This window comes from Dasypus novemcinctus, chromosome 26 (assembly GCF_030445035.2).
Source record: "Dasypus novemcinctus isolate mDasNov1 chromosome 26, mDasNov1.1.hap2, whole genome shotgun sequence".
In the NCBI taxonomy this organism is placed as follows: Eukaryota; Metazoa; Chordata; class Mammalia; order Cingulata; family Dasypodidae; genus Dasypus; species Dasypus novemcinctus.
Genome location: NC_080698.1, coordinates 42,745,361 through 42,770,598, shown reverse-complemented (window position 1 = coordinate 42,770,598; position 25,238 = coordinate 42,745,361). Strand labels below are relative to the sequence as shown.

Here is a 25,238-nt window from a genome sequence, read left to right as displayed (position 1 = left end):
CAAGAAAATCCTGCCAAGCAGACAACTCAGTAAACTTCAATTTTGCATTGGCCATTAATATATAAATGCATGCAAAGGAAGACCTGGAGAAGACAGTGGTGTCACCAGGGTAGAAGCCACTGTAGCTTTGAATGGCATGCTCTATCTCCTGTCATTTTGAATGCATAACTGAGAGCAAATAATTCTGTTTCTAAAAACAGAGGAAAATATGTTATTCTGTTATTCACCAGGTATGAAGACCAATCCTAACAATTCTTTGGAAAGTAAAAGGACCAAAATAACTCCAAAATTGTCCTGTATTAACAGTTCTATGTGCAATGACTGGAACAGCACAGTGAGATGCCACCCACCTAGAGACAACCTCCAGGATGGCCCCCAATGACCTCCACCTCCTTGTGTAGGGAGTCCATCCCCAATGCCCCACTGCATCAGAGGTGGTCTGTGTGATTAAGGGAGCACGGCGGAAGTGTTGATCTATCATTCTGAAGCTATGTCATGAACGGCACCGTGGCTTCTGCTTTGGTGAAGCTGTCTTTCTCTCTTTCTCAGATCACTTGCTGTGGGGGAAGCCAGCTGTCATAAGTTGCCTACAAAGAGGCCCATCTGGCGAGAAACCAAGACCTCCAGCAACTGCCAACAACCACAAGAGCTAGCTTGGAAGTAGATGCTCCAGCCCTATTTGCGCCTTGGGATGGCTGCAGCCTCAGTCAATAGCTTGACTGCAACTTTATGGAGACCCTGGCTGAACCGCCTAGCTAAGCCACTCCCGTCCCTTAGAAACTGTGTGAGATAATGTTTGTTGTTCTAAGCCTCTGAGTTTTGGGGTGATCTGTTATGCAGCAATGGATAGTTAATATATATATTAATTAACAACAAGAGGTAGTGGTAAGGTAACGGAGATGTAGAGACCCTGTAAATTTATATTGAGAAAAGTAGGAACATCTCAGAATGCATTCGATTTGTTTTAGAAGGTGATGTAATAAGAGATGTTAAAGGAGACCTACCCTCGTCTTAAGTAGTTCTGAATACTCTGATAGGCAGCATTAAACATCTCTAGGTCTTCTTTTTCTCCAAAGAGAATGTAAGATTTCAAGAGGTATTCATAGAAGGAGTCCAGTCCAGCACCCAAGCCACTCTGCTTTCCAACCCAATGGCCCGTCTGAATGTTCACAACATTGCCTGCAAAATAAACAAGGAACTTGAATTCCTAATTATCTCCAGAGGGACAGGGGATAGGAAGGTGGGCCTTCCACTTCAAGCCCACTGCTCCTCTTTATCCCTGGCAGGTAAGAGGAGTGAATGCTTGGCCTGATGCTAAAATTTAAGTCACGCAAGTAGCATGGGCGACCTGGAGGTCTTTCTGAATATACAGCGTTTAACCACTGACCCCAAAATGGGGATAAATGTTTAATTCAAAAGAAAAATAGATTTGTCATTTGTTTTTTTCAGATTGAAAATGCATTTCAAAAGCCAAAAAGGCATTCATTGCCTTTGACAGCAATACTGACATTCCTGGAAATTTATTCTAAAAAATATGTTTTTAAAAAAGAAAAAAAGATTATGTTATTCACCAGAGTAATAGCTATAAAATGAAAGGGGGGGGTGGAAACAGAACTAAACCAAGTATCTAAAATGAGAAGACTAGTCAATGGATAATTACATAGCTTTTAAAAACGTAACTATGAGAACAAGATAACAGCTTGTAGACACTTGACTGGCCTGTCAAATGTAAGGTAGAATAAAAATATTCACAATGCAATGTGAAAATATATGAAAGTTGCATACACAAAGGCTGAAGGGTCAATGGAAAAATTTTTTAATTTGAAAATTTGAGGTAATGGGATGGTGGGCAATTTTTAAAAATTGCTACTATTGTTAAATACAACAAATTTGTAAATAAGTTTTAGAACTTACAAAGAATAATCAAAAACCACTTTCAATAATCAGGGTTTTTACAATGACCCTCTGTGGCTCTGAGACAAACAAGTCAAGCTATTTCCTAATGCCAAAAAGAAAGTATTTCTCAAAATAAGGTAAACAGTTAAATGAGATAAAAATCCATTTTAAAATAACATCCTGTGTCAACAAACTACTGGTAGTTATTGAAGAGGAGCAAGGAATACATAGGGGTACATTATTCATTATGCTTTCTCTCTACTTTCATAAATTTGAAATTGTTTTTGTAATATTTTTTTTAATAACATCTTGACCAAACAATCTCAAGGAAGGGAAAAAAATCAACACCTAATATGTTTAATCTGGGCTTTCAATCTACTACCACATGCCTAGATTTTTCTAAAAGGGGAACAATAATCTACCAGTAACTCCAATTCCTATACTGAGAACCCTATACTGAAGCAATAAAAATCTGCCTCAGAGGCAGTTCTTTTTATAGCATTTCTATTAACAATTATTTTTAAATGGAACGAGACAAGGGAACCAAATCAGAAGGGAGCCCTCAAACAGCAGACGCATTATTCTTTCCCAGCAAACCTTACAGCTTTACTCTAAGCAAAAGGTCACATAAAGAAATAGGATATGGCAGACACTGAGGGCCATTCTTTCTGAGTTGTCAGTTTTCAGGTTCAGTGATAACCAAAAAAAAAGGAGCAGAGAAGAGGGAGAGCCGCAGAGATGAAAGGAAAGGGTCTAAATAGTATACAGTCCCAATGACGGGAGAAGGTGTCACCACACCTAATAATCCTGTATCGTTGCTCCGGAGATTCCAAAGGGCTTTCACTGCTCGTCTGGCCACCCACTCAAATGTAGAATCGCCCAGCAGTCGGCTCAAAATCCCAAATTCTACCAGGAGAGAACCAGCTCCTGCCGTGCACGTCTCATTATTGCTGTCAGGAGGGACGCCTGTCTTTAGATTCACCTGGGGACAGGAAGAGATGAAGGCTTCATGGCAAAACTCGAGAAACCCACAGGGCTGGAAAGCCAGTCCACAGCTTCTACCCTCGACTAATGAACCAAGCGTACTGCAGCATGAGTCAGTGCCTCTGCTGTAGCTGAGATGAATATGGGAGTTAAATTTAAAGCACATAAACAAGACAATGAGAACTCCAGAGCCTGGTCTTATTAATAAGAATGAATCTTAGGGAAATCATTATAATAGACACGGGACAGAAGGTTCTTTTCATGGTTACACAAGCACCAGGCTTTGGGGTTAGAGACAAAGACAAGTTACAGAATCCCTTATAAATTTTAAGTGAACTGCCATGAATTCACTCCTGAGTGAATATAAACAAATCTCAGACTGGGAGAGAGAGGAGACACAGCAAGAATATGACAGCCTGTTTCATCATGGAGACTGTGATCTGGCAATTCTCTGCAGGTTGCCTAAAAGGCTGACTCAATTCCCTGAGGAGTTCTGAGCTGGCAAATCACATGCCACAGGTACAATCTCATTCCAGATCTTGGGCTTAAATCAGCAGCTAACTTGCCAGTCAGTACAGGCTTTATTAAGAATCACGTGGCACATTCCAAAGAACATTCACTGAGCTTCTGTAATATGCATGTGGGGGTCTTTGGGGAAATATACCCACATCGGAATTGGAGACAAAGCCCCCATATCATTTTATGGGCATGTGCAAAAAGGCATTGGAATACTGAACCCAAGAACCCGTGTGCCTTAAGAGAAGGATTAAGGCTGATAGGTCACTGTATGCCTGGCATACCACAGGTGGTCAGCAAGTGCTGAATGAACTAAAAAACATTTACATTATATTAGGGCCAAATTCTCCCTAGGACACTGTTTTCCTCTCCTGCCTCAGCCTCCCCTTCCTTCCCTAAATAAACCCAATAAAGAGTTTTAACTCAGGAAGAGAGCAAATCATCTGTCCAACACTGAAGGTCAAGCCAGTCTACCTACCCGAGGATAGGGGATGCCTGTCTTGGTGTTTTCAAAGGCAGGGAGGAGTCGCACAGCCAAGTCGTGAGCCATGTGCAGCAACTCATTATCATAGTCCTTAATTGTCATGTCGCCAAAGGGTTGCTTGGAGTCGGTTATTATTCTATGGGCAGAAAGGAGGCTTCCCAGGACCCTATTGACAGGAAATACAAAAAATAATAAAATCATGTTGGTGGTGAATGCATGCAATCTAATTCAGAATCTAATTCATAAGAAGCCTCTAATTCCTGGTGGACTCAGAACTGCCTGGAGACAGAGATACTTGACTCTTGAAGTCCTTTCCAGCCCTGATAACAAATGATCAATTCTTAGATAATCACATTACTGAAAGGGAGAAAGGGACCCAATTTATCCAAGGCTAGCAAGAATAATCCCATTTAAAATGACTTACATTTGATAATATTAATCATCTTATCAAAAGGGACTGTACTAATCATTCTCAGAATTAATATATCTATTAATATTATTAACTTACTCTTGATTTATCTCCTTTGAGGAAAATACTCAGCCAGATAAGAAACAGAAAAAGGCAAAGCAAAAAATACTAAATTACCATAATTAACTTTTGTAGTTTTGGCTACCAAGCAACTGATGAACTTCTCCAGCATCTGGTAAAGAGGTAAAGCAAGGAAGAGGAGGAGGTGGAGAAGAAAATGAGGATAAAACAATCTACTCAGAGATTAGCTTAGAGCTATGTCACTGTAGACCATGAATTCCTGTCCCACTCCAATGATCTGAAGTGGCATTTTTCTGAATATATTCATAAATTTAACTTTAAATGAAATTTTTATCTGTAAACAGGTTGTTAAGCAGTTAATACAATTTTTAAAAAGTTGAAATAAAACAGGAAATAGTCACAATATATAAAGTCAAAAAAGCAAAGTGCAAAACTGTGTATAGTGCATGATCTCAAAACATTAATAAAAGACACACACTAGTGTGAGATACACACAAGAAGGCAATACACCAAAATGTTAAGGAGTGAATTTCTGTAGGTGGTAGGTGAGTTGGGAGACTCTCACTTCAGAAATATGTAGGGGCTTTCCTAGGACACAGTGAAGGAAGGAAATGAGGCCAGATATAAAGAGAAACCACATGAATCTGTATTAAAGGAACACCTACCTGACACCCAATTAAAGCATAAGTATCTTTCTGTTCATTCCAAACCACAATTACTTTAAAATATCAATTGTTCCAGTTCTGATAAGAAAATGAAAATGAAAAATGGACACCACACAAGGTCTATGTGGGTACTTTACCTAGACCTTATGACCCTTATTTTTCTCCTTACACCCAAAAAAAGAAGGCTTCAATCCATTTTATGTTCTCTTTTACCTTATTGTGGCCTCAAAGACTTGGACGGTGGAATCTTTGTCAAATGAAACTGTGCTGATCACTAACTTGACTGCTTTCTGGAACTCGGATGAATTTCCCATTATCTTTAAAAAGAGGAACACAAACCATTACAGCTTGAAATGAAACCGAGGCTATCTGATCTCAGCAGCCAGGCCCCTCATCCAAATGTCTGCATGTGATTTTGCCACTCGTGGGAGTAGAAGCACAAAAGGTAGAAAAGCACAGTTATTTCTTAGAATATATACTGGCAGATGGCAAGCCCACTGCCTCCAACTGATCCAACTCAAGAAGCATGTCTCCAAATGGCAAAACAGTAAAAACAATTCCTCATAAAATCACTGGCACGCCTCATCTTTCCACTCCACTCTCCCTCAAAACTTCAGTCTGCTCTTACTTAACATGCAAGGCATTCTAGTGCCTAAAACTTCCAAATAGATAAAATAAAAGCAAAACTTGAAGAAACTTTAAAACAATAACTTGCCCTCTGCTCCTCATATAATTCAACAGCTTGGGTACCTGGCTCCCAGTAGACAAAAAACATCTGCAAAACTGGCTGAATTTGTTGCTTGTTATCCAGCTGTCCAGATACTGTGAGAAATAGCACAAAGCTATTCAAGCAGGGCATAAAGCCAGTGACATTCAAAACAAAATATACAAATAACCAGCCTTAAGTCCTTTTTAAAAAGCATTAAGAAATGTCGTTCCCATTTTAAGTGTGTTGATTATAATGGCATACCATGTTATCCTCTCCTTATGAAAGTATAAATTGGGCATACAATTTTATAGATTAACTGGAATTATTTTGTTCTAGTCAAAATTTTAAGACAATCCTGGAACTCTAATGACACTGTAATGACTTGGAGGAAAACAAAAAACAAAAACAAAGAAACAAGGAAAACCAAATAATTTCATTCAGTTATTACTTCTTTCAAGTCTTGTTTCCCAGTATTTATTGGTCTGGGGCATTTCATCTTTTTTCTCATTGTTATTTTGCTGTGAAATGCAGAGCAAGCACAAAAGATTCTTTTCTGGCTCAATTCTTTTTTTTTCTTTTCTTTTTAAGATTATGCAATACTGCTGCAAGTTGCATCCAGTGGTCAGGGGACTGCTATGTTAATATGTATTTCTGCAACACATTTCTTAGAGCCTATTTAAAATGTTAGCAGAAGAAAAGGAAAACCTCAACAAAAGTAACACCTGAAAAATAAGCCTAAAGTGATAACACATTAAAGACCGGATATGCTACAATGAAAGCCACAGGGATGGGTTTGTTTCCTTACAGAAACTTCACCAGCCACAGTATTTGCTAGCAGCTGCAGGTGCTGATCTGATCTCGGATCAGGTGGAGGATGATGAAGGAAGCCAGCAATTCTCACTTACATATTATAACTGACCATTTTAGTCAGATGGCTGCAGATCCCTAGGTTACCAGATTAAGGAATCCATTCAGTCCGGTTTGGGAAAAGCCAGATTGGACAGAATTAAATAGGTTAACTGTGGGACTTCTCAGAGCCTTTACAAGGCTCTTCAAAAGTGCAACAGAGGATTTCTCAAGTTTATTTGGGAACAAAACTCTTTTTTCAGGGAACATGCTCATGGAACCTGTTGGGAAATACTGAATCAGTAGAAATTCACTCTTTGAATAATTATTTGCACTCCTTTACCAGACACTGTGTTAGGTCTAGGGTAGAGTGCAGTGAATAATAGAAGTAAGGCCTCCATACTGAAGGAGCATGAAAAGGGGATGCAAAGGCACAAGGGGCCAAAAAAGGAGAGCTCAGGGAGAAGAGGTGAAGAGCTTTCACAAGCTATATATATATATATATATATATATATATATATATATATATATATATATATATATCCGTATATATGAGTCTTAGGACTTTTCTTTTTAAGCAACACCTGTAGGCTGAGTCAGCCTCTGGTATCCTCCACCAGTTAACACTAACTATACTAAGCATACTCGCCTGGGCACATTCCCATCAGTGATGGTGGATACTGAACGGGAACAGCAGTAATGTCAGGGACATCAGGAACTGACATGTTCACAACTACAGCCAGGAACCTGGATTTCCTATTACACCAAGGGCCCAGTTCCATTTCTGTTACTTATTTATAAAATGAGGGTGTAGGTTGATCTCTCAAGCTCTTTCCAAGTTCTTTTAATTCCATTACTAGCAAGATACCAGACAGTTGTACCACAAACTTCTCTAGCATTATGCAATTCTAATTCCTAACAGTTTTAAACTCTTCTAAGGAAAGTCAAAGAAACAAAAGTCAGTAAATGTAGGATTTGGGCTTGACTGCAGTAAGAATTTTCTAATGGCAAAATCTTACTGGTTAATGAGGAAGAACAAAGGATATAAAATCACCTTTCTTTACTAAGAAGCTTAGAAAACAATGATGGCAGTCCCTTAGAAACTGTTTTACGGCAAAATGTCATGAAGATGGTGCACACAAGCATGTCCTTATAATAAATAGCATTTCTTTAGCGCTTTACTGCTTTCAAAGGGTTTCCGTATATCTGTTCAAAGGTCTCCAGGATGCAGCCCAAGTATGAAGTGGGCAGTGGCCGCAAAACAAGGCTGCAAATAAAACAGAAGTACGTCTGTGGAGAGGGCTCCGCACAGCGGGCTGGACCAGAGCTCAGACTCGCTCTTGGGAACTAGTAAATACTGCTGGTATTTCAGGCTACCTTCCGACCCTGAGATCCTAACTACAGAGACCAACAACCTTAATAGAAGTCTCTTGAGATCCTTTTAGGGAATTAAATAGTGGGAAACTGGGGAAAAAATATGTTCAGTAAAAACAATTTAAAAATGTCTTCTCCATTCCACAGGGGAATCACATCTCCCCTTTTTAGCTTTCAATGCTTTTCTTTCTCTCCCCATTAAGGTCATTAAATAATAGCTATCAATACATTCTGAGCATTGGGTTCCCTGGAATTTGCATTCCCGGGTGGAAACTAGGGAGTAATCAACTCCTAAACAGCTTTTCTTAATAATAAAGAAACAATAAGATTAAACACTTACTGCAAGTGTATCCAATGCATCAACAAGAGTCAATGAATAGTTCCCTAGGACATCATTGATGTTCAGATTTGAACTGGAAAAGAAATAAAATTAAGAGTAAACAAAGGTAGATTTGTGTGTTTTTAAAATAAAGACAAAACAGAATACCCATCAGAAAATAAAACTGCCAGCAAATCTTATTTATTCAGGGACTGCTTATGCATGGATCAGTGCAGCGAAGGTCTTTCTATCTCTAAACAGGTTTTACACGTCTATAAGTAGGATGGGTAACGGAACCGCAGACACACACTTGTGCAGTAGTGGGAAGTCAGGAGACTACGGATAACAGTGATTTGCCCTAAGACACAGTGTTATCACCATACATGATCTCTTTGATCCTGTCCACATTCAAAAAGCTCTGATTTTGCAATTAGAAACTAAATTAGAGACAATGAGGTCTCACCAACCTTAATCTACTCTTTCACCGACACCTCACCTAAAGAATTCCCACTGTTTCATGTTGTTTTTAAATATGAAGCAAGACAGGAATTGGGGCCCTTCTCCCTTCTTTTAGCTGGAGCTGCATAATGTTTCTGCCACATATCTCCTGCCACCACCATAATCAGTACCAATTTTCAGCTCCAAAACCATCTCAAGAAACCAACTTCAGAACTACAATGAGGGTAAAGTTCTCAGTCACGCAGACATTTTCTTTAACACTAAAAACAACAAAAACTAATGCATAGGGAAGCGGACTTGGCCCAGTGGTTAGGGCATCCGCCTACCACATGGGAGGTCCGCGGTTCGAACCCCGGGCCTCCTTGACCCGTGTGAAGCTGGCCCACGTGCAGTGCTGATGCCCGCAAGGAGTGCCCTGCCACGCAGGGGTGTCCCCGAGTGGGGGAGCCCCATGCACAAGGAGTGTGCCCCGTAAGGAGAGCCACCCAGCATGAAAGAAAGTGCAGCCTGCCCAAGAACAGCGCCACACACACAGAGAGCTGACACAACAAGATGACACAACAAAAAGAAACACAGAGTCCCCTGCTGCTGACAACAACAGAAGCGGATAAAGAAGACGACGCAGCAAATAGACACAGAGAACAGACAACCGGGGAGGGGCGTGGAGAGGAAGGGGAGAGAAATAAATAAATAAATCTTTAAAAAAAAAAACTAATGCATCTGGGAAAGGCAGGGAAGGAGAAACAGTGAAATTAACAGGGTACGATTTCAGAAATTCTGTAGAGTTCATTTATTCCTGTCTCATTCCCACAAACCCAGAATTTAATTGCAGGAACTCAAAAACCAAAGTGAAAAAGCCCCAGCTTTATTTTCAGCAATGGATTTACTGATATTCTGACATCTTTCGTTACATTCCCCAAGTGCTTTATCTGCTCCCTGGATCTCCCTGATGGTCTTTGTCTCTCTCACTTCCCTCTCACTTCCCAGAGAGAACAAGCTGCTGGTGGGCAACAGGTGCCAGCTTGCTACACCCTCAGAAACAGCAACTTAGCTGGAGTGATATGGCCTTACAAGAAGCAGGAAGAAGCAGCTTCAACACTTCAAATCCATATGGATCCTATCGGAACCTTCCAATTGTCTTGTTTTATGCTATATTATGCCATCTAATTTAGGACAGAGAATTTTGAGCAAACCTTTAGATAGATTTTTTTTTTTAAGATTTATATTATTTATTTTTCCCCACCTGCTCACTGTTTGCATATGCTGTGTCTGTTCGTCTCCCTATTTCTTCAGGAAGCACTGGGAGAGAAACGTGGGGCCTCCAATGTTGGGGAGAGTTGCCTAATCACTTGAGCCACCTCTGTTCCCTGCTTTGTCTCTCATTATGCTTCCAACCCCGTGTTGATCACGTCATCTTGTTGAGTCAGCTTGCCACATCTGCCCATGGCATCAGCTTGCTGTCTTTAGGAGGCAAGGGAAACTGAACCACAGACCTCCCATGTGGTAGGCGGGAGCTCAATCACTTGAGCTACATCCACTTCCCTAGATTTTTAAAATAAGATACATAGAGGGGGTAATCTAGAAACTCTTATGTGCCATGAAGCCAACAAACCATTTGGCTGAAAAACTGCACCCACTTCTATTTTTTAATTCTTTCTAAAGAGGAGAGCAAAGCCAAGCAGAAAGGATATAGTTAATGTTGAATGTTAGGAGAGGAGGTCAAAACAAACAGGTGAGATCCTCATGCCCACTGGGTCACTCCAGAACCTTCTGCTGGGCTTCAGCACTTAAGCGCACTGCTCTCCTGCTCAGACACACAGGGGCTCCAAACTCATCTAAAATTACTCCCCATCATTTAGCAGCCAAGCTTAGAAGGTAAGGGAACCACAGGTACCTAATACACCAGTCTGGTAAATACATGACAGGGACCTGCTTCACCTGCACAGGCCCATGAAAGGCGTCTAAAATTTAGATTCCTGTACTCCTTCCAGAGTTTTACTGTGCTTTTCCTGTTAGTCTATAATGAAAATGGGACCAGTTTTGAAATACTTCTGGATATAATGGCCAAGTAGTCATTAACAATTGATCAAAGTTGCCAAGGTAAAAAAACTTATTTGCCATGACTCTTTCCACTCATGTCAGACAAATCCATTCAGAGACGTAGTGTGTTTATCAGAACGCTTTTAATCCTTTTATGCCAAATAATTGCTGTACACTTTCAAAATGTGCCAAACTTTCGAAAAAAAAGAAAAAAGGGAAGGGAAACAAAGGAAAAACTCCCCTGGCCTAACTGCACCAAACAGTAACTCTGCTTATGTCAGTCCACCATGCATGTGATTCCTGAGCCATGTCCATGTTGACCTGATACCTTTTAATGCCTCAAGCTAAGAATGCAATGTATATGTCTTTCCATGCAACCAGCTGGCTGGCTACACCACGATGATCCAGAAATTAACTTTCCAATAAATTCATTATGTGTCACTGTTCGTGGCAGCCCACTATGAATTTTTAAGGTTCTTATTAACTCAAAAAATTGAACAGATGAAGACGACTCTGGCCTTTGAAAAAAAATTTTTGGCTATGTAGCTAACAAAATTTTAAAAATGTGTTAAAGCCTAAACATATTTAACCTGTAACAGCTGTTCAGAAATCTACCTGGTACAGTGTAGGCATAGAGAGAAGGTAAGAAACAGTCCTTGCATTCAAAGGATTGATAATCTGGAGAGACAAGAACAAGGGAAATAAAGGTGAATCCATAACAGTACTCAATTCTCAAGCAATGTTAAAATATGGAATAGCAGCTCAGAGTAAAGAAACGAAAGGGAAAATAGTCTTCTAACAGTTCAGTGGCATCAGAGAATGAGCCAGGCATCTGACTGCACGAGGGCAGGATTTGAGATAGAGGAATTCAGGGAAGGACATTTTAAGGTGAGTCTACTTGGGAACCAATATTTGTTTAGCTAATTTGAGATTTGCTTTTTTTGCTTTCATGGCCATTTAGTTGGGAAGAAAGCAAAATGGGTCATGTGCCCAACACCTGAACTATGGTTACCAATAACAAGATTGCAAAATTGTTTTGTTTTTTAAAGGTTATTTTGTTGTTGTTGTTTTATTTCTCTCCCTTCCCCCCTTGCTCCCCCAGTTGTCTGCTCTCTGTGTCCATTTGCTGTGCGTTCTTCTGTGACCGCTTCTATCCTTATCAGCAGCATCAGGAATCTGTGTTTCTTTTTGTTGCGTCATCTTGTGTCAGCTCTCCATGTGTGCGGCGCCATTCTTAGGCAGGCTGCACTTTCTTTTACGCTGGGCGGCTCTCTTTACAGGGCGCGCTCCTTGAGCATGGGGCTCCCCTATGCGGGGGACACCCCTGCGTGGAAGGGCACTCCTTGGGCGCATCAGCACTGCGCATGGGCCAGCTCCACGCGGGTCAAGGAGGCCCGGGGTTTGAACCGCTGACCTCCCGTGTGGTAGGCGGACACCCTAGCCATTGAGCAAAGTCCGCTTCCCCAAAACTGTTAATATCTAAGCTTACCTGAAGCAACTTTTGAATTTGATGCCCCAACTCAAATTGGGGATGTGAGAGAAACTAACTTTGCATAGAAATCTGTAGTTTGGACAGATTTGCTATTTTTAAAGTGTCCAGGCTTAATTTACTTCATGCTAATCCCTCGCCCAACCCACAAGACAGGCAAGAGTAAGCCTTGATCAAATGTGACTAAAAAAGATATAAGGAGTGGGTGTAGCTCAGTGGTTGAGTGCCTGACTCCCATGTGTATGGAGTCCTGGGTTCAATCCCCAGTACCTCCTCAAAAAATTTTTTTTAATTTAAATTTTTTTTTAAAAGATACATGTTTAGTACCTGTATTTTGTTTCTATACTTTTTTACATAATCTAGTACATAGTTCAGTATTTTTTAAACAAATCATTAGAATATATTCCACAATAATTACTAAAATACACTTGACAAAACGGAAAGATTTCTATTAGAGATTATTTATTTTGGAGATATAAATGTGCTCAATTGTTTCAGAGCCAGAACACCAAAACTTCTGATTCCTCTAAATTACCAAAGCCAGAGAGGAGCTAAATTAAAGGAAGGAGAATAAGAAAAATAACCTTTCCACTCTTTGTAAATGACCACTGTGAGAGTCCACTTAAGTCCACCATAACCCCTGATCTTTCATGCTCTTACACTTCCTCAAAAACATGCAGAGTTATCAAGCAACAGGCTTATTAACTTGTGGGCAAAACCCTTCCCAAATCCCACCCCCAGCACCACCAATATTTCTAACACTTTACCAATCTTTTTAACAGCAACACACATCTTTCTCAAAGCAACCTGACCTAACTTAAACTGCAGACTCTCACCATACATCCAAACCAAAACACATGTGTCACACATGACTGCCACGGGTACCAAAAAGCTGGTCAACCACCTCACCTTGCCGGAGAAGGCCCCCACTTCTCCAGAGGGTGCTGAAGGGTCAATTAAGAAAAACATTAAAATGTCATCAACTCACTCTCCACAGACCATCATATTCCCATCGGAAAGTGCTGTAACAATTCACCATTACACTACTTTCCGTACATCCAGCCCATAAAAGGAAATCTGAGAAAGACGACTTCAAAAGAACAAGGGTAATTACTGAAAAGTGTAATTCTCCCTTTTTGTAATACCATGAGTATTTGTGAGAAAAAACAATTAAGATCCAAAATAGGAACACATACACACACTCTGATTGCAACTACGTAAAAAAATGTATAGGCATAAGGTTAGGACCTTACAGAAGAGAAAAATAAACTTAAAATAACTGTGACTAGTGGGATTTTGACATTTTTTTCTCCAAACTCTAATAAAGTTTTTGCTCCCCAAAAATTTTTAATTAAAAAAAAAAGGAAAAATAGAAAGTAACAGAAAAAAATAAACAAAACAAGAAAAAAGAAAATGTGGAGGAAGGTGTAGCTCAGACAGCTGAGCACCTGCTTCCCATATACAAGGAGGTCCCAGGTCCCATCCCAGGTACCTCCCTAAAAAAAAACTTTCATTGGGGAGCTGATGTAGCTCAGTGGTTGAGTATCTGCTTCCCATGTATGAGGTCCTGGGTTCAATCCCCAGTATCGCCTTGAAAAAAAAAAGCACTTATTGGTATAAAATCTAGTTTAATGAGATAAAAATTCATTAATTTCCTTCCATTTGGAAAGGCCCAGTACTTTTTTCAAAATTTCATAAAGTTTCTCCAAATCAAATTGATATAGAAAATATATTTATATGTATAAAGCCTGATGGCTAAGCAACAAAAATCATTCTTCTATTTCCTACAGTTTTGGGTAGGCCCAATCCTTAGAAGATCCAATCCTGGGATTTGCCCTTGCTTTATTAAAAATCATGCTCTCAAATTGCAGTTTAAGAGGTGAATGTTAGATAATAAAACCATTTCAAAACCTCTTCAAGCCCCTTTAGTGTATGGGCTTCCATTTTAGAAATAAAGGTTGGACTCCGCTGCTTTTCACCGGGTGAAGGAAAATGCATGCCCCAAACTTGCGAAGGCGTCACCCCTGGGGTGTACGGCCACCCCAGGCCTCCCCTCCCTCCTCAGGGTGGTGATCCAGAGGTTGAAGAACCTATCGGCTGAACAGGGAGTAGGCCCTTGCCTCGCTGAGCTGCCCTCTTGGACTCTGATGCCAATAGCTCATCCCCTCGCAAACAAGGCTGGTGGCAGAGAAAAGACCAGCTGGCCTTCTCTAACAGGCCTGTCACCAGGTGGGTGAACTAAGGGGACAGATGTTACAGGGCAGTGGTGCTGGCAATCAATTTAGCGACCAGGGACTCTTGCCCCGAGTACCAGAGCCCCCAAACTGAGCCAAACACCCACCTCCTCCCACCTATTATCCTCACGCAAGGTAGAAAGAAGATGGGAAAGGAAGGCTGTACCCGGCTCTCCCTCTAACCCACGGCAGGGCTGTGGGGTTGTCCGGTCCTGGAGTCAGTTCCAGAATTTTTACTTAGAAAACACCTGGGTGTGGCAACCTGATTAAGAAGGGTTTAATTTGCGTTAACTCGGCAAATTGAAGGATTTCCTTGAACTATATGCCCTTCTGAAGAAGGGGGCTGCGATGAGGGGTCTAAAGCTCCCACTAACTGCCCTTTGGTACGGACTGCCCCTTCCGGCCTTTAGGCCTCAATTTCCCTCTCTGTAACCGAGACTGAGCTGGACAGCTGTCCTGTACTTCAGAGATTCGTAGAGAATCAAGAATGATGACAGCCACCGGCCCCACCCTCGCACCCCCAAGCCCAGGGGGTCCCTAAGGGCAGGGGGTGCGGGGGAGTCGGGGCGGGCGCCGCCCCCAGGCCCCTCAGCGCGCCGGCCGGCCCCGGCGGAGCCCGAGGAAGAGAGCCGCACGCCGGCCGAGGGCGGAAGGAGGAGGGTGGAAGGAAGTGCCGGGGCGCGCGGCCCGCAGCGTCGGGCCCTCGCGGACTACTCACGGGTCCCCGCGGTCGGGCCCCCGGCCGCGGCAGTGGATGGGGTTGAGCTCGTCCTGCGGGAAGGCGTGCGCCATGTAGTTGTCGTAGCCGAAGGCGAACATGCCCCGCGCCAGGTCGCGCATCTGGGCGCGCAGCTGCGGCGGGAAGGCGCCGCTGTAGCGCTTCTCGTACTCGTCCCGGCCGCGGCCCCGGCCGCCCAGCACGTAGCCCCAGTGCGCCGGGCCGCACACGCCGCGCCCGGGCCGCCGCGGAGCCCCGCGCCGCGCGGCCGCCGCCCCGAGCACCGGGGACTGCAGCCACGACGGCCCCGACGGCGCCCCCGGCCCCGCAGCGGGCGGCGCGGGGTCGTCGGGGCCCCTCAGGCGCGGGAAGCCGAAGCCGAGCGGAAAGCGCTGGTAGAAGCCCATGCTGGGCCCCAGCCCGAAGACGAGCCACAGCACCCCGTGGAGGCCGAGCCGGAGGAGCACCAGCCCCAGGAGGAGCGCGCGCCATTGCATGGTCGCGCGGGCGCCGCGGGCATTATTTTAAAGCGCGGGGCCTGCCCCGCCGACCACCGCACTCCGCGCCCGCCCCGGAGCCCCGCTCACTTCCCCTTTAAGGAACTCCCCCGTGACGCACCAGGAACTGGCCCATTGTCCCCCACCCCCAGGCCCTCGGGCCGGCCGGCCTGGCCCGGCGTTCGCCCGCCCGGCCGCCCGGGATTGGCCCGGCCCGGCCCGGCCTTGCGGGGCGCGGCCCGGGACTCCCTCCCCCGCCCTAGGCCGCCCGGACGTCCGCGGCGCCGCGAGGCCCCGCCCCTCGGCCAGGCCCCGCCCCCTGGGCGGGCCGGCGACCTGAGGGCTGGCGTGGCGAGCAGGAACTGCGAGGGCTCTGGGCGAGGGAACTTCCAGCCAATGGGAGCGCGTCCCCGGAGCGCCGCGGGCGCCGGACGGAGACGTGGCCCGAGAGTGTCCGGCTTTGGGCTGGGGGTGTTCTACCGCAGACGAGTCTCTGGACGAGCGGTGACAGGAGAAGGTCACTCCAGGGCTAGGTTAGGGTGAGGGTGGCTGAAAGATTACATAAAGAGGGGGAGCGGATGTGGCTCGGGCGGTTGAGCGCCTGCTTCCCACATAGGAGGTCCTGGGTTCATCCCAGTGCCTTCTGAAAAAAACCGATAAAACAAAACAAGCAAGCAAACGCAAAAGCCGACTCTGGGAAGCTGCTGATGTGGCTCAGTGGTTGAGCACCAGCTTCCCACATAAGAGGTCACAGGTTCAGTCCCCGCCCGGTATCTCAAAGACAACAAAAACACATAAAGAGGAAGGAAAAGGACATTCTTATATAAAAAGAGCTACTTTTGGGGGCAGACTTGGCCCAGTGTTTAGGGCATCCAGCTACCACATGGGAGGTCCGCAGTTCAATCCCGGGGCCTCCTTCACCCATGTGGAGCTGGCCCATGCGCAGTGCTGATGCGCGCAAGGAGTGCTGTGCCAGGAAGGGGTGTCCCCCACATAGGGGAGCCCCACGCACAAGGAGTGTGCCACATAAGGAGATCCACCCAGCGCAAAAGAAAGTGCAGCCTGCCCAAGAATGGTGCCGCACACACAGAGAGCTGACACAAGATGACGCAACAAAAAGAAACACAGATTCCTGTGCCGCTGACAACAGAAGCAGACAAAGAAGGCATAGCCAATAGACACAGAGAACAGATGGGGGGGGGGGTAAATAAGTCTTTAAGAAAAAAGAGAGCTACTTTTGCACAGCAAAGGCCGGTTTTTTAAAATTTGAGTATATGTTTATGGTGAGGTTGGGGCTGGACACAACGGTATCTTGAATTCTGTTGTTTTCCTTAGAACACCCTAACTTCTAAGAATCCCTCACGGTGCTTGTAAGAATACCAGATCCCATACCTGACCGATCCAACTAATACCTCCCATGGAGGCTCTGGGGAAAGTATATAACAAGTGCCCTTGGGCAGTTCTTAGGAGCTCCTGATGTTAAGGAACAGTGAGTTAGGTTACATTGCCTTTGTCTCAGAAATCAGATCCTTAAAAAAAGAATCTAGGTTATTACCGTCACCATATTATTTTTACCAGATTGTTCTTCCTGTGATAATTGAAAAGATTGAAAATGTCAGCTTTGAAGGGCTCTGGCTTTTATGTAATGATTCAATAGCATGGGGTTTGTTGTTCGCTGTGTTTGGAAATATTGGCTCGGGGTTACCCTCCCTAAGTTTAGTCCATTTGTCTGTTACACCAGGGTTCCTTAAAAGCTTGGGAAGCAAGACCTAATGGGAGGCCCCCAAGTCAAAGATTGTTTAAGTGATTAAGATGATGATAAATCATCCTGTGACTCCCAATTACATCCTCAGGGTCAGGGGACTTTTTGCAAAACAGAGATGTCATGAGTACTGAGAGCGAGCTCAAAGAAACATTTAATGACAACACACAGTGGCTGGCACAAAGTAAGGCCTTTCTTCTTTTGAGTCTTGTTCCTCCCCCAAATCATAAGAGAGATCTGCCCAAGCAGTAAAAAGCATGTAAAATGAGAACTGCAGCAAGTCTTTTGTGTAGATTTTTCTCGCTGTGTAGGGGCACCTAAGAACCCTGCTGGGAAAGCCCAACACAAGCCCTTGACCCTGGACTCTCCAGCTCTGCCATCCCTGGAACTTGCAAACTGAATGTGAATTTTAAGCTCCATGTTGTATGTTTTCCTCCTAAGTGATTTTATCGCAAATTTTAACTAAAATTTAATCTTGCACTAGAATCAGTTGTACACCACAATGATGACAGCAGCTTTCCTCACATTAGAGACAAATTCTAATAAAAATAAATAAATCTCATTTAATTCTAATAAGAATTTTAAAATCTCATTAATAAAACCATCCAACTTTTGAAAGATGTTTCTCATGGCAAAACTAACAGTATCTGCCAGTGGCATTGCTCTTAATGATTTCTGACCACACTTTCACATGTATTTTTATTTAATCTTCACAGAAAACCTTTTTTTATTTTAAAGATTATTATTTATTTATTTCTCTCCCCTTCCCCCCAGTTGTCTGCTCTCTGTGTCCATTCTCTGTGTGTTCTTCTGTGACTGCTTCTATCCTTATCAGCGGCACCAGGAATCTGTGGTCTTTCTGTTGTGTCATCTCATGTCAGCTCTCCACAAGCCAGAGAAGAATCAGGCTGAGAGTGGAATTCGAGTTCTCAGAGCTAATTGGCTCAGGGCAGAAAAAGAGCTACAGCCCAGGACTATTTACATTACAAAGTTGGCCCTCGAGCAAAGAAAGACTGGTCTCTCTACTCTTTACATGCAACACCACAAAGCATTTATGTTGATGTTAGTGCACTGCAAGGCATAGCCTCAGATTTAGGAGCCATTTAAGAAAGTGTTTACTTCTCGAATTAAGTCAAATTTTTAAAATAAAATTTTAAAAGGATTATTTTATGACTAGCTCTTTAGATTAGGCCAGGTTTCCCCTAAAGGTGGCTGATAAGATTGGCACAATTCTTTAAATTGTTTGCTTACAATAGGTTTTTCAATACATAATATCACAAGAACCTCAGGCGACTGATTAAAAAAAAAAAAAAGAGGCACTCCAGGTAAAAATGCTTTTTCCTCCCTGGGGGTATTGAAGAGCAAACAGCTAAGAATCTAGACAGAGAAGTGTGACTGTCATGTGCTCAAGCTGAAGCTCCACCCTGAGTGGCCTTGGGAAGCTATTTAACTTTTCTGATCTATTTTCTCACCAGCAAGAAGAATACTTACCACACATAGTGGTTCTTACAACTATTAATAGTTAATATATGGAACACGCCCACAAAAGTGCCGCATACAATGAGCGCTAACTTTACTACTCTTCGACTCTATGAACATTTTAAGATCAGCATCTATACCTTATGTCTGCTTGATAAACTGAAAACCATGCATAATGCAACCACGTATAAAATAGGATAAGGGTCAATACAATAAAGAACAGGTGAAAAAGCCCTGAGTCTTCCACTCTAATTCCAGTTCTGTTTAACTCAACCGTCGCAGCTTTTATGTATCAGTTCTGAGGTTTGAGTTACAGCCCACAAGGTGATCCAAATTCAGTCTCCTCACTAAAGAAAGGGAGGAAACCTGCCTATATATCTTTAGAAGTATCGTCCAACCTCAGTAAACAAGCTGATAGTCATGGTTTTAAAATGAAGTGTGCATCTGAGTCCATCAATCAGTACTATAGATTCCTAAAACTTCAAAGACAGAAAAAACCTCCCACCCTGTGCTGACCTCAAAGGATAGTCCCCGAGTTTCCTATGTGAAATATAAGAGTTGAAACAGTTATCAAAAGAAGAGATGTCTACACAAAAAATTTATAAACGATTAAAACAATAATGTGAGAAAAGCAAGTGATGCAATGATTTGACTTTAAAAATTCTGATTCTTTCTTTCTGAAGCCATATATATTTATGTATAAAGGAGGGGGTAAGAAATCTAAGTATAAACCATTATTTGATGAAAAATTCTTCCAACCCCAGAATAAAGTTACTACTGTTCTACCAGCTCTCTGTAAGAGCTAAATTTCACATTGGTTTAAAATTGAATAGTGCTCATTGCCCCTGTACTTGGGTGATTGTTGCTGTTCCATTAGAGAATATGTCAGAGCTCCCAGGAATGGGAATTCAATATTCCTTCAGTTGTTGTGTGAATCTCTACCCACTGTGGCAATGATCTCTATGACTATCCTTATGAACCTCTGTTCTTGAAGTTGCAACATAGCTTAATGTTTTAAGGTGTCTAAGCGTTACCTCCTGAGAGCCTCCATGTTGCTCAAATGTGGCCTCTCTCTAAGCCAAACTCAGCATATAAATGCATTATCTCCTCCCCAGTGTGGGACATGACTTCTGGGGATGAGCCTCCCTGGCACTGAGGGATTACTACCAAACACCAACAAGTAATGCAACTGGAAAAAGACCTTGAATAAAAGGGGAAAAAAGGTAAAGACAAAAGAGTTTGTATGGCTAAGAGACTTCAAAATGAGTCAGGAGGTCTTCCCAGAAGTAATGCTTATGAATGTCTTAGCAGGATCTCATAGATAGCCAAAGTAGATACTGCCCCAAATAGTGGAGCTCCTGAGGGATACAGAGACACCCAGGTCCTACGGTCATGGCAGATAACTCCAGAGGTTGGTGCCTTACCAGTGGGCCCTACTTTGGAGTTTGTGCTCCCTAGTGTGACAGAGTTGGACTCAGATGTGACTTCTCTACACATGCCTCATGTCCCCTTTATTTGAACCTGTAGTTGGTGCTAGAGTTGGTAGGTATATCCACGAGACTTGAATCTCTTGGCCATCCATGTGCCAACTGGGCCCTGAACCTCAGCAGAGTTGCAACACCTACTCTCCAGTTCATTGGACTCATCTAACAAGAAGGTGAGGATGGACAACCACCACACCAAGGAACAAAGAGTCTGTAACTGCAAGCAAGAAGAGGCCCATCCATCAGCCATATGGGATTGGATCCCCCTCTCGGCTAGAGATGGAGTGGGCATCACCATCCCAGAATCCTCAGGATTGGGCAATATAATATGGACTAGAGTGGACTTATTGGTATTCTACTATAGATTTATTGTGATTCTAGCAATGGAAGAAATTACATCATCAATGTGGAGACAGTGACCACTGGAGGTCCTGAAGTCACAGATAGGGACGAAGAGTGTTATACAGGGGCAATTTCAGGACTTGGAATTGTCTTGAGTGACATTGCAATAATATGGGTCATTATATATATGGCCATAACCTACAGAATTGAGTAGGAGAGTATAAACTACATTATAAACTATAATCCACGATTAGTGACAATGTTCCAAAATGTGTTTGTCAATTGCAATGAATGTACCACACTAATGAAAGAAGTTGTTAATGTGGGGAAGGGTGGGAGGTATGGGGAGTGGGGCATATGAGAATCCCTTATATTTTTTTATGTAACATTTTATGTAATCTAAGTATCTTTTAAAAATAAATAAAAAATACATTTTAAAAAATTGACTAGTAGATAATTATCATTCCCACCTATTTGATGGGCAAAAATACAAAAATATATAAACACACTATGTTGGCAAGATACAGGGAACAGAGACTGTTAGAAATAAAAACTGGCACATCCCCTAGGAAAGACAATTTGTGATTCTTATAATTACAAATGCATTTACCCTTTGACCCAGGCGTGCATCTGTGAATTGCTGCCCCATGTACTGGATCAATCAATGATGTGTTGCTTTTAAAATCAAAAGACTATAAACAGGCAAATGTTATCAACTGGAGACCAGTTAAGTAAACTGTGGAACCCACATACAATAAAATACCACACAAGGACATTTTCCCTACCCACCCCACCACCACCACAATGAAACAGGAACCATGCTGCTGTGAAACAGAATGAGGAACACTCTATGGAAAGATCTCTAGGACATAATCGGTGGGGAAAAACGGCCTGTTCAAATCAACCGGCTACCTTCTAGAAAAGTGATAAAAACAAGCAAATATACTTCTATTTCCTCTTTGTATTTTGCATAAAGAAAACACTGGGAAGATAAACTAATATAAGGGTTACCTGTAATAGCCAGGGTGATGGTAGATGGTGGTTACTCAGAAGTGGGTGGGATCAAGACTCCATACGTATTCTCATACATTTCAAATTTTTAAATCACGATTTACCTATTAAAATAATTTATTCAAAAATCAAATGGAATTTATTCCCTTGCCACAATTTTGTACCACTAAATACTAAATTGAATGCTGTATAAAATAAAATAAAACAAAATAGTTACTATGGCTAAGAAATTTAAAATGGAGTCAGGTCATTCTGGAGATCACTCTTAAGCAAGTATCAACCAGAGAACACAAACTGCCTAAATATGCAAAGCCTCAAGCAACAATGTTGCTCAAAACCCCAAGGACATCTGGATACCATAAAACAAACCACAAGGTAAAGAACTCAGTTAACTAATCTGAAGGACAAGTGTAGTTCCTCAAATACCCTCCAATCACAACCAACTTCTTTAAAAACCCTTACCTGGAAAACGCCAGTACAGGACATTGGGCTACCTGAATCTCTGTTCCCTGAAATGCAATTCTAAGACCCCAAATAAATGCTTTACTGCCGTGCAGTTTAGTTCCCTTATTTCTGGGTTGACAGGAGCAACATTCACCATACTGCCACAGCCCTTAGGTTATTAACTTGATGGTTTCAGACCAAGTAAATTATATAAATTCTTAAGCCTTCTTTGAATGGTGAAGAGAGCTAGCACTTCCATAGCTCATGGTATACAAATAGCAATTTAATTTTCCTTAGAGAAAGATTTTTAAAAAAAAGTACCTCGCTCATGTATTGGGTGACATCAAATAGAAATGATAGCAAGTAGCAATGTTGGACGCTCTTAAAATTAAAACAGAGACATTATAGCATATTGTGTAATACTGACTGTCCAAGACTGAGGGCAGGCCAAAGTTGTACATTATAACGAGCTGCTTGGAGGAGATACTATAATCAGCAATCCCTTAATGTTCGACTTCCTTAGTTCAAAAGTAAACACATGAGTTTTGTTATTTTCCTATTACTTTAAAAGTATTTTGTTTGAGGTTTCTGTCAAACTTTAAATACATTCTACTAGAAACTGACAACAAAGAAGTTAAGCATGTTAAACATTACCTCTAAACCATTACCCCAAAATTGGTAGTAGGCATATACTTTTCCATAGTGTCTGAGAGAGTAAGTTTTGTGGGGTTTGCTTTGTTTTGTTATTGTTCTTTTGCAGTCTGGATGAAATGCTTTAAATTTTTTAAATGCCTCTCAAAATATAAGCCCATTTACAGCATTTCCTTAAAAGAAAAAATTTATTCTCACCCTCTGTGAAACATCTGTGATCTCCAGCCATTGACTATTAGCCTTTACAAGTTTTAAAACATAAATATTTCTGTATTTTTTTATTATTTTCCAATGGAAGAAACATGCAATATCAACTTACATTCACTAGGACAAGTGAGAGTTTTCATTTCTCTTTTTCTTTTAAATATTTACCCACCCACCCCCCACCCCTGGCTTTTTGCTGTATCCATTACCTGTGTGATCTTCTGTATCTAGTTCTCTTTTTGGTCTTCTCATTTTCCCCCTCTAGGATTCACTGGGATTCAATCCTCGAAAACTCTGATGTAGACAGAGGTTCCCGGTTAGCTGCGCCACCTCGGTTCCTGGTTTCTGCTGTGCTTCACCTTGACTCTCCCCTTCGTCTCTCTTTTGTCACATCATCTTGCTGTGTGACTCACTTGCACAGGCACTGGCTCACCTTGCAGGCACTAGCTTGCCACATGAGCACTGGCTCACCATGCAGGCACCCTTTCTCTCCTTTTCACCAGGAGGCCCCAGAGATCAAACCCAGGTTCTTCCATACGGTAGGCGTAAGCCCTATCTATCCCTTAAGCCACATCCGCTTCCCTCTTCTCTGCTTTCTGCTTCACCTACCATCCAAATCTCTAGGCTGCTAGAATCATAGCCTATTAATAGGAGAAATTATGTTAGAAATCTTCTACTTTTCATTTTACAGATGAGACAACTAAGGAGGCAGAGGGCGTTTCACAATCAGTTCACTAGGCAAAGACAATAACACCTCTCAAATTTCAATCCAGAACTCTTTATAGAACCATTTTAAGCTGACATTTCCATTCCCTCTACTTCCCTTTATGAATGCACCACCTGCAAATGAAGCTAAATTATTCCCCCACCCCCCATCCTGATTGCTCCTGGGAAATCTTTATTATCTAAGTTAGCAGCTGCCTTGGGATTTTAAAATGGAATTATTTTACTGAAGATTTGTTAATGAAATGGAATAATGAATGACTATTTGCTGAGGGTTAGATTAATAAGTTTCCCATTGCAGTGCACTTAGTGTGTTAATGAAGTGCTTCTGTTTCCCTAAGAACATCTAAGAGGCAGCAATTACAAAAGTACCAATTTTTATTAATAGCTGAATTTTAAACAGAAATTGTGTGAAGGCTATTTACTAAACAACAGGAAACACCTGCTGTGGGCGTCAACATTTGTAGAACTGCAAATGTAAGGGAAGTCTGTAAGGCTAATGTTTGCTTTACTGTCTTCCTTTTCAAGTCTCTTTATTGGTATATACATACATGTGAGCACTGGGCATGACCTTAAGTCCGTAACAAATGCTGAACTCCCAGCAGAGACAAGTTATGGTGCCAGCTTCATTAAATTTAAGCTTCCACTCCAGTTCTCAAGTTGCCAGATCCCTGTGAGAGGTTGGAATTACCAAATCAAGAGGATTTCAGTCTAACTCGAGTCTATGTGAATAGACTATACAAGACAATTACTCAGTCAAAAAATATCATAATGAACACTAAATCAGTCACAGTCCAATATATCCAACTTACTTTGCAGATTAAAGGGACTTATTTTAGAAGTCTCAATCCTCCTCCTTCAAAAATCTCCTTGGTAAGGATGATAAGAAGAGGTCTAAAATGAATGCTTGATAGAATGGCTCCACCGATTAATTCAGTAAGAATTTAAACTTGCTATCCTAGGGCAGAAATGCTAAATCACACATACAATTCACAATGGATAGGCTGTACAAATGGACTATGCGTATATAAAGAGGGAAAGTCAAGTTGAACTTAATTCTGAGTAAAAACACCTAAAATCATTTTCCAAATAGCTATGATGAGAATAAATTTTCACTTTTATAGTGCAGAGGATAACATACTAGAAAAACAAGCCAAAGGTTTTACTCTACAATTTGTCATTGGGAGAAAACCCACCATGTTCGGTATTTAAAAATATTTTCATTCTGGAACTGGTCAGGAAGTATGAAGCATGCCCTGCAATTTCAGATTATTAGTAGGGTTTTGATTTTTAAAGCAACTGGATTATAAAATGCTTTACTAGCTCCTCTCATCTAAAGTCATAAATTGGGTATATCATGACAGTTTACAGTAGCAGGATTCCCCCCCTTCAAAAAAAAAATCACAATATAAATTCTC

General features: G+C 42.1%; 1 protein-coding gene across 1 annotated transcript in view; it reads right to left on the bottom strand.

Moving 5' to 3' along the window:
• EDEM1 (ER degradation enhancing alpha-mannosidase like protein 1) overlaps positions 1 to 15,829 on the bottom strand; it is a 29,344-nt gene extending 13,515 nt beyond the window's left edge. The window contains exons 1-6 of the mRNA XM_058288333.2: positions 15,224 to 15,829; positions 8,305 to 8,377; positions 5,249 to 5,352; positions 3,875 to 4,046; positions 2,695 to 2,878; positions 1,005 to 1,179 (exon numbers count right to left, since the gene is read on the bottom strand). Of these exons, the coding sequence (XP_058144316.1) occupies positions 1,005 to 1,179; positions 2,695 to 2,878; positions 3,875 to 4,046; positions 5,249 to 5,352; positions 8,305 to 8,377; positions 15,224 to 15,720 (1,205 nt within the window). The 5' untranslated portion in view covers positions 15,721 to 15,829. The remainder of the gene's footprint in view (positions 1 to 1,004; positions 1,180 to 2,694; positions 2,879 to 3,874; positions 4,047 to 5,248; positions 5,353 to 8,304; positions 8,378 to 15,223) is intronic.
• Positions 15,830 to 25,238: the final 9,409 nt, after the last annotated feature.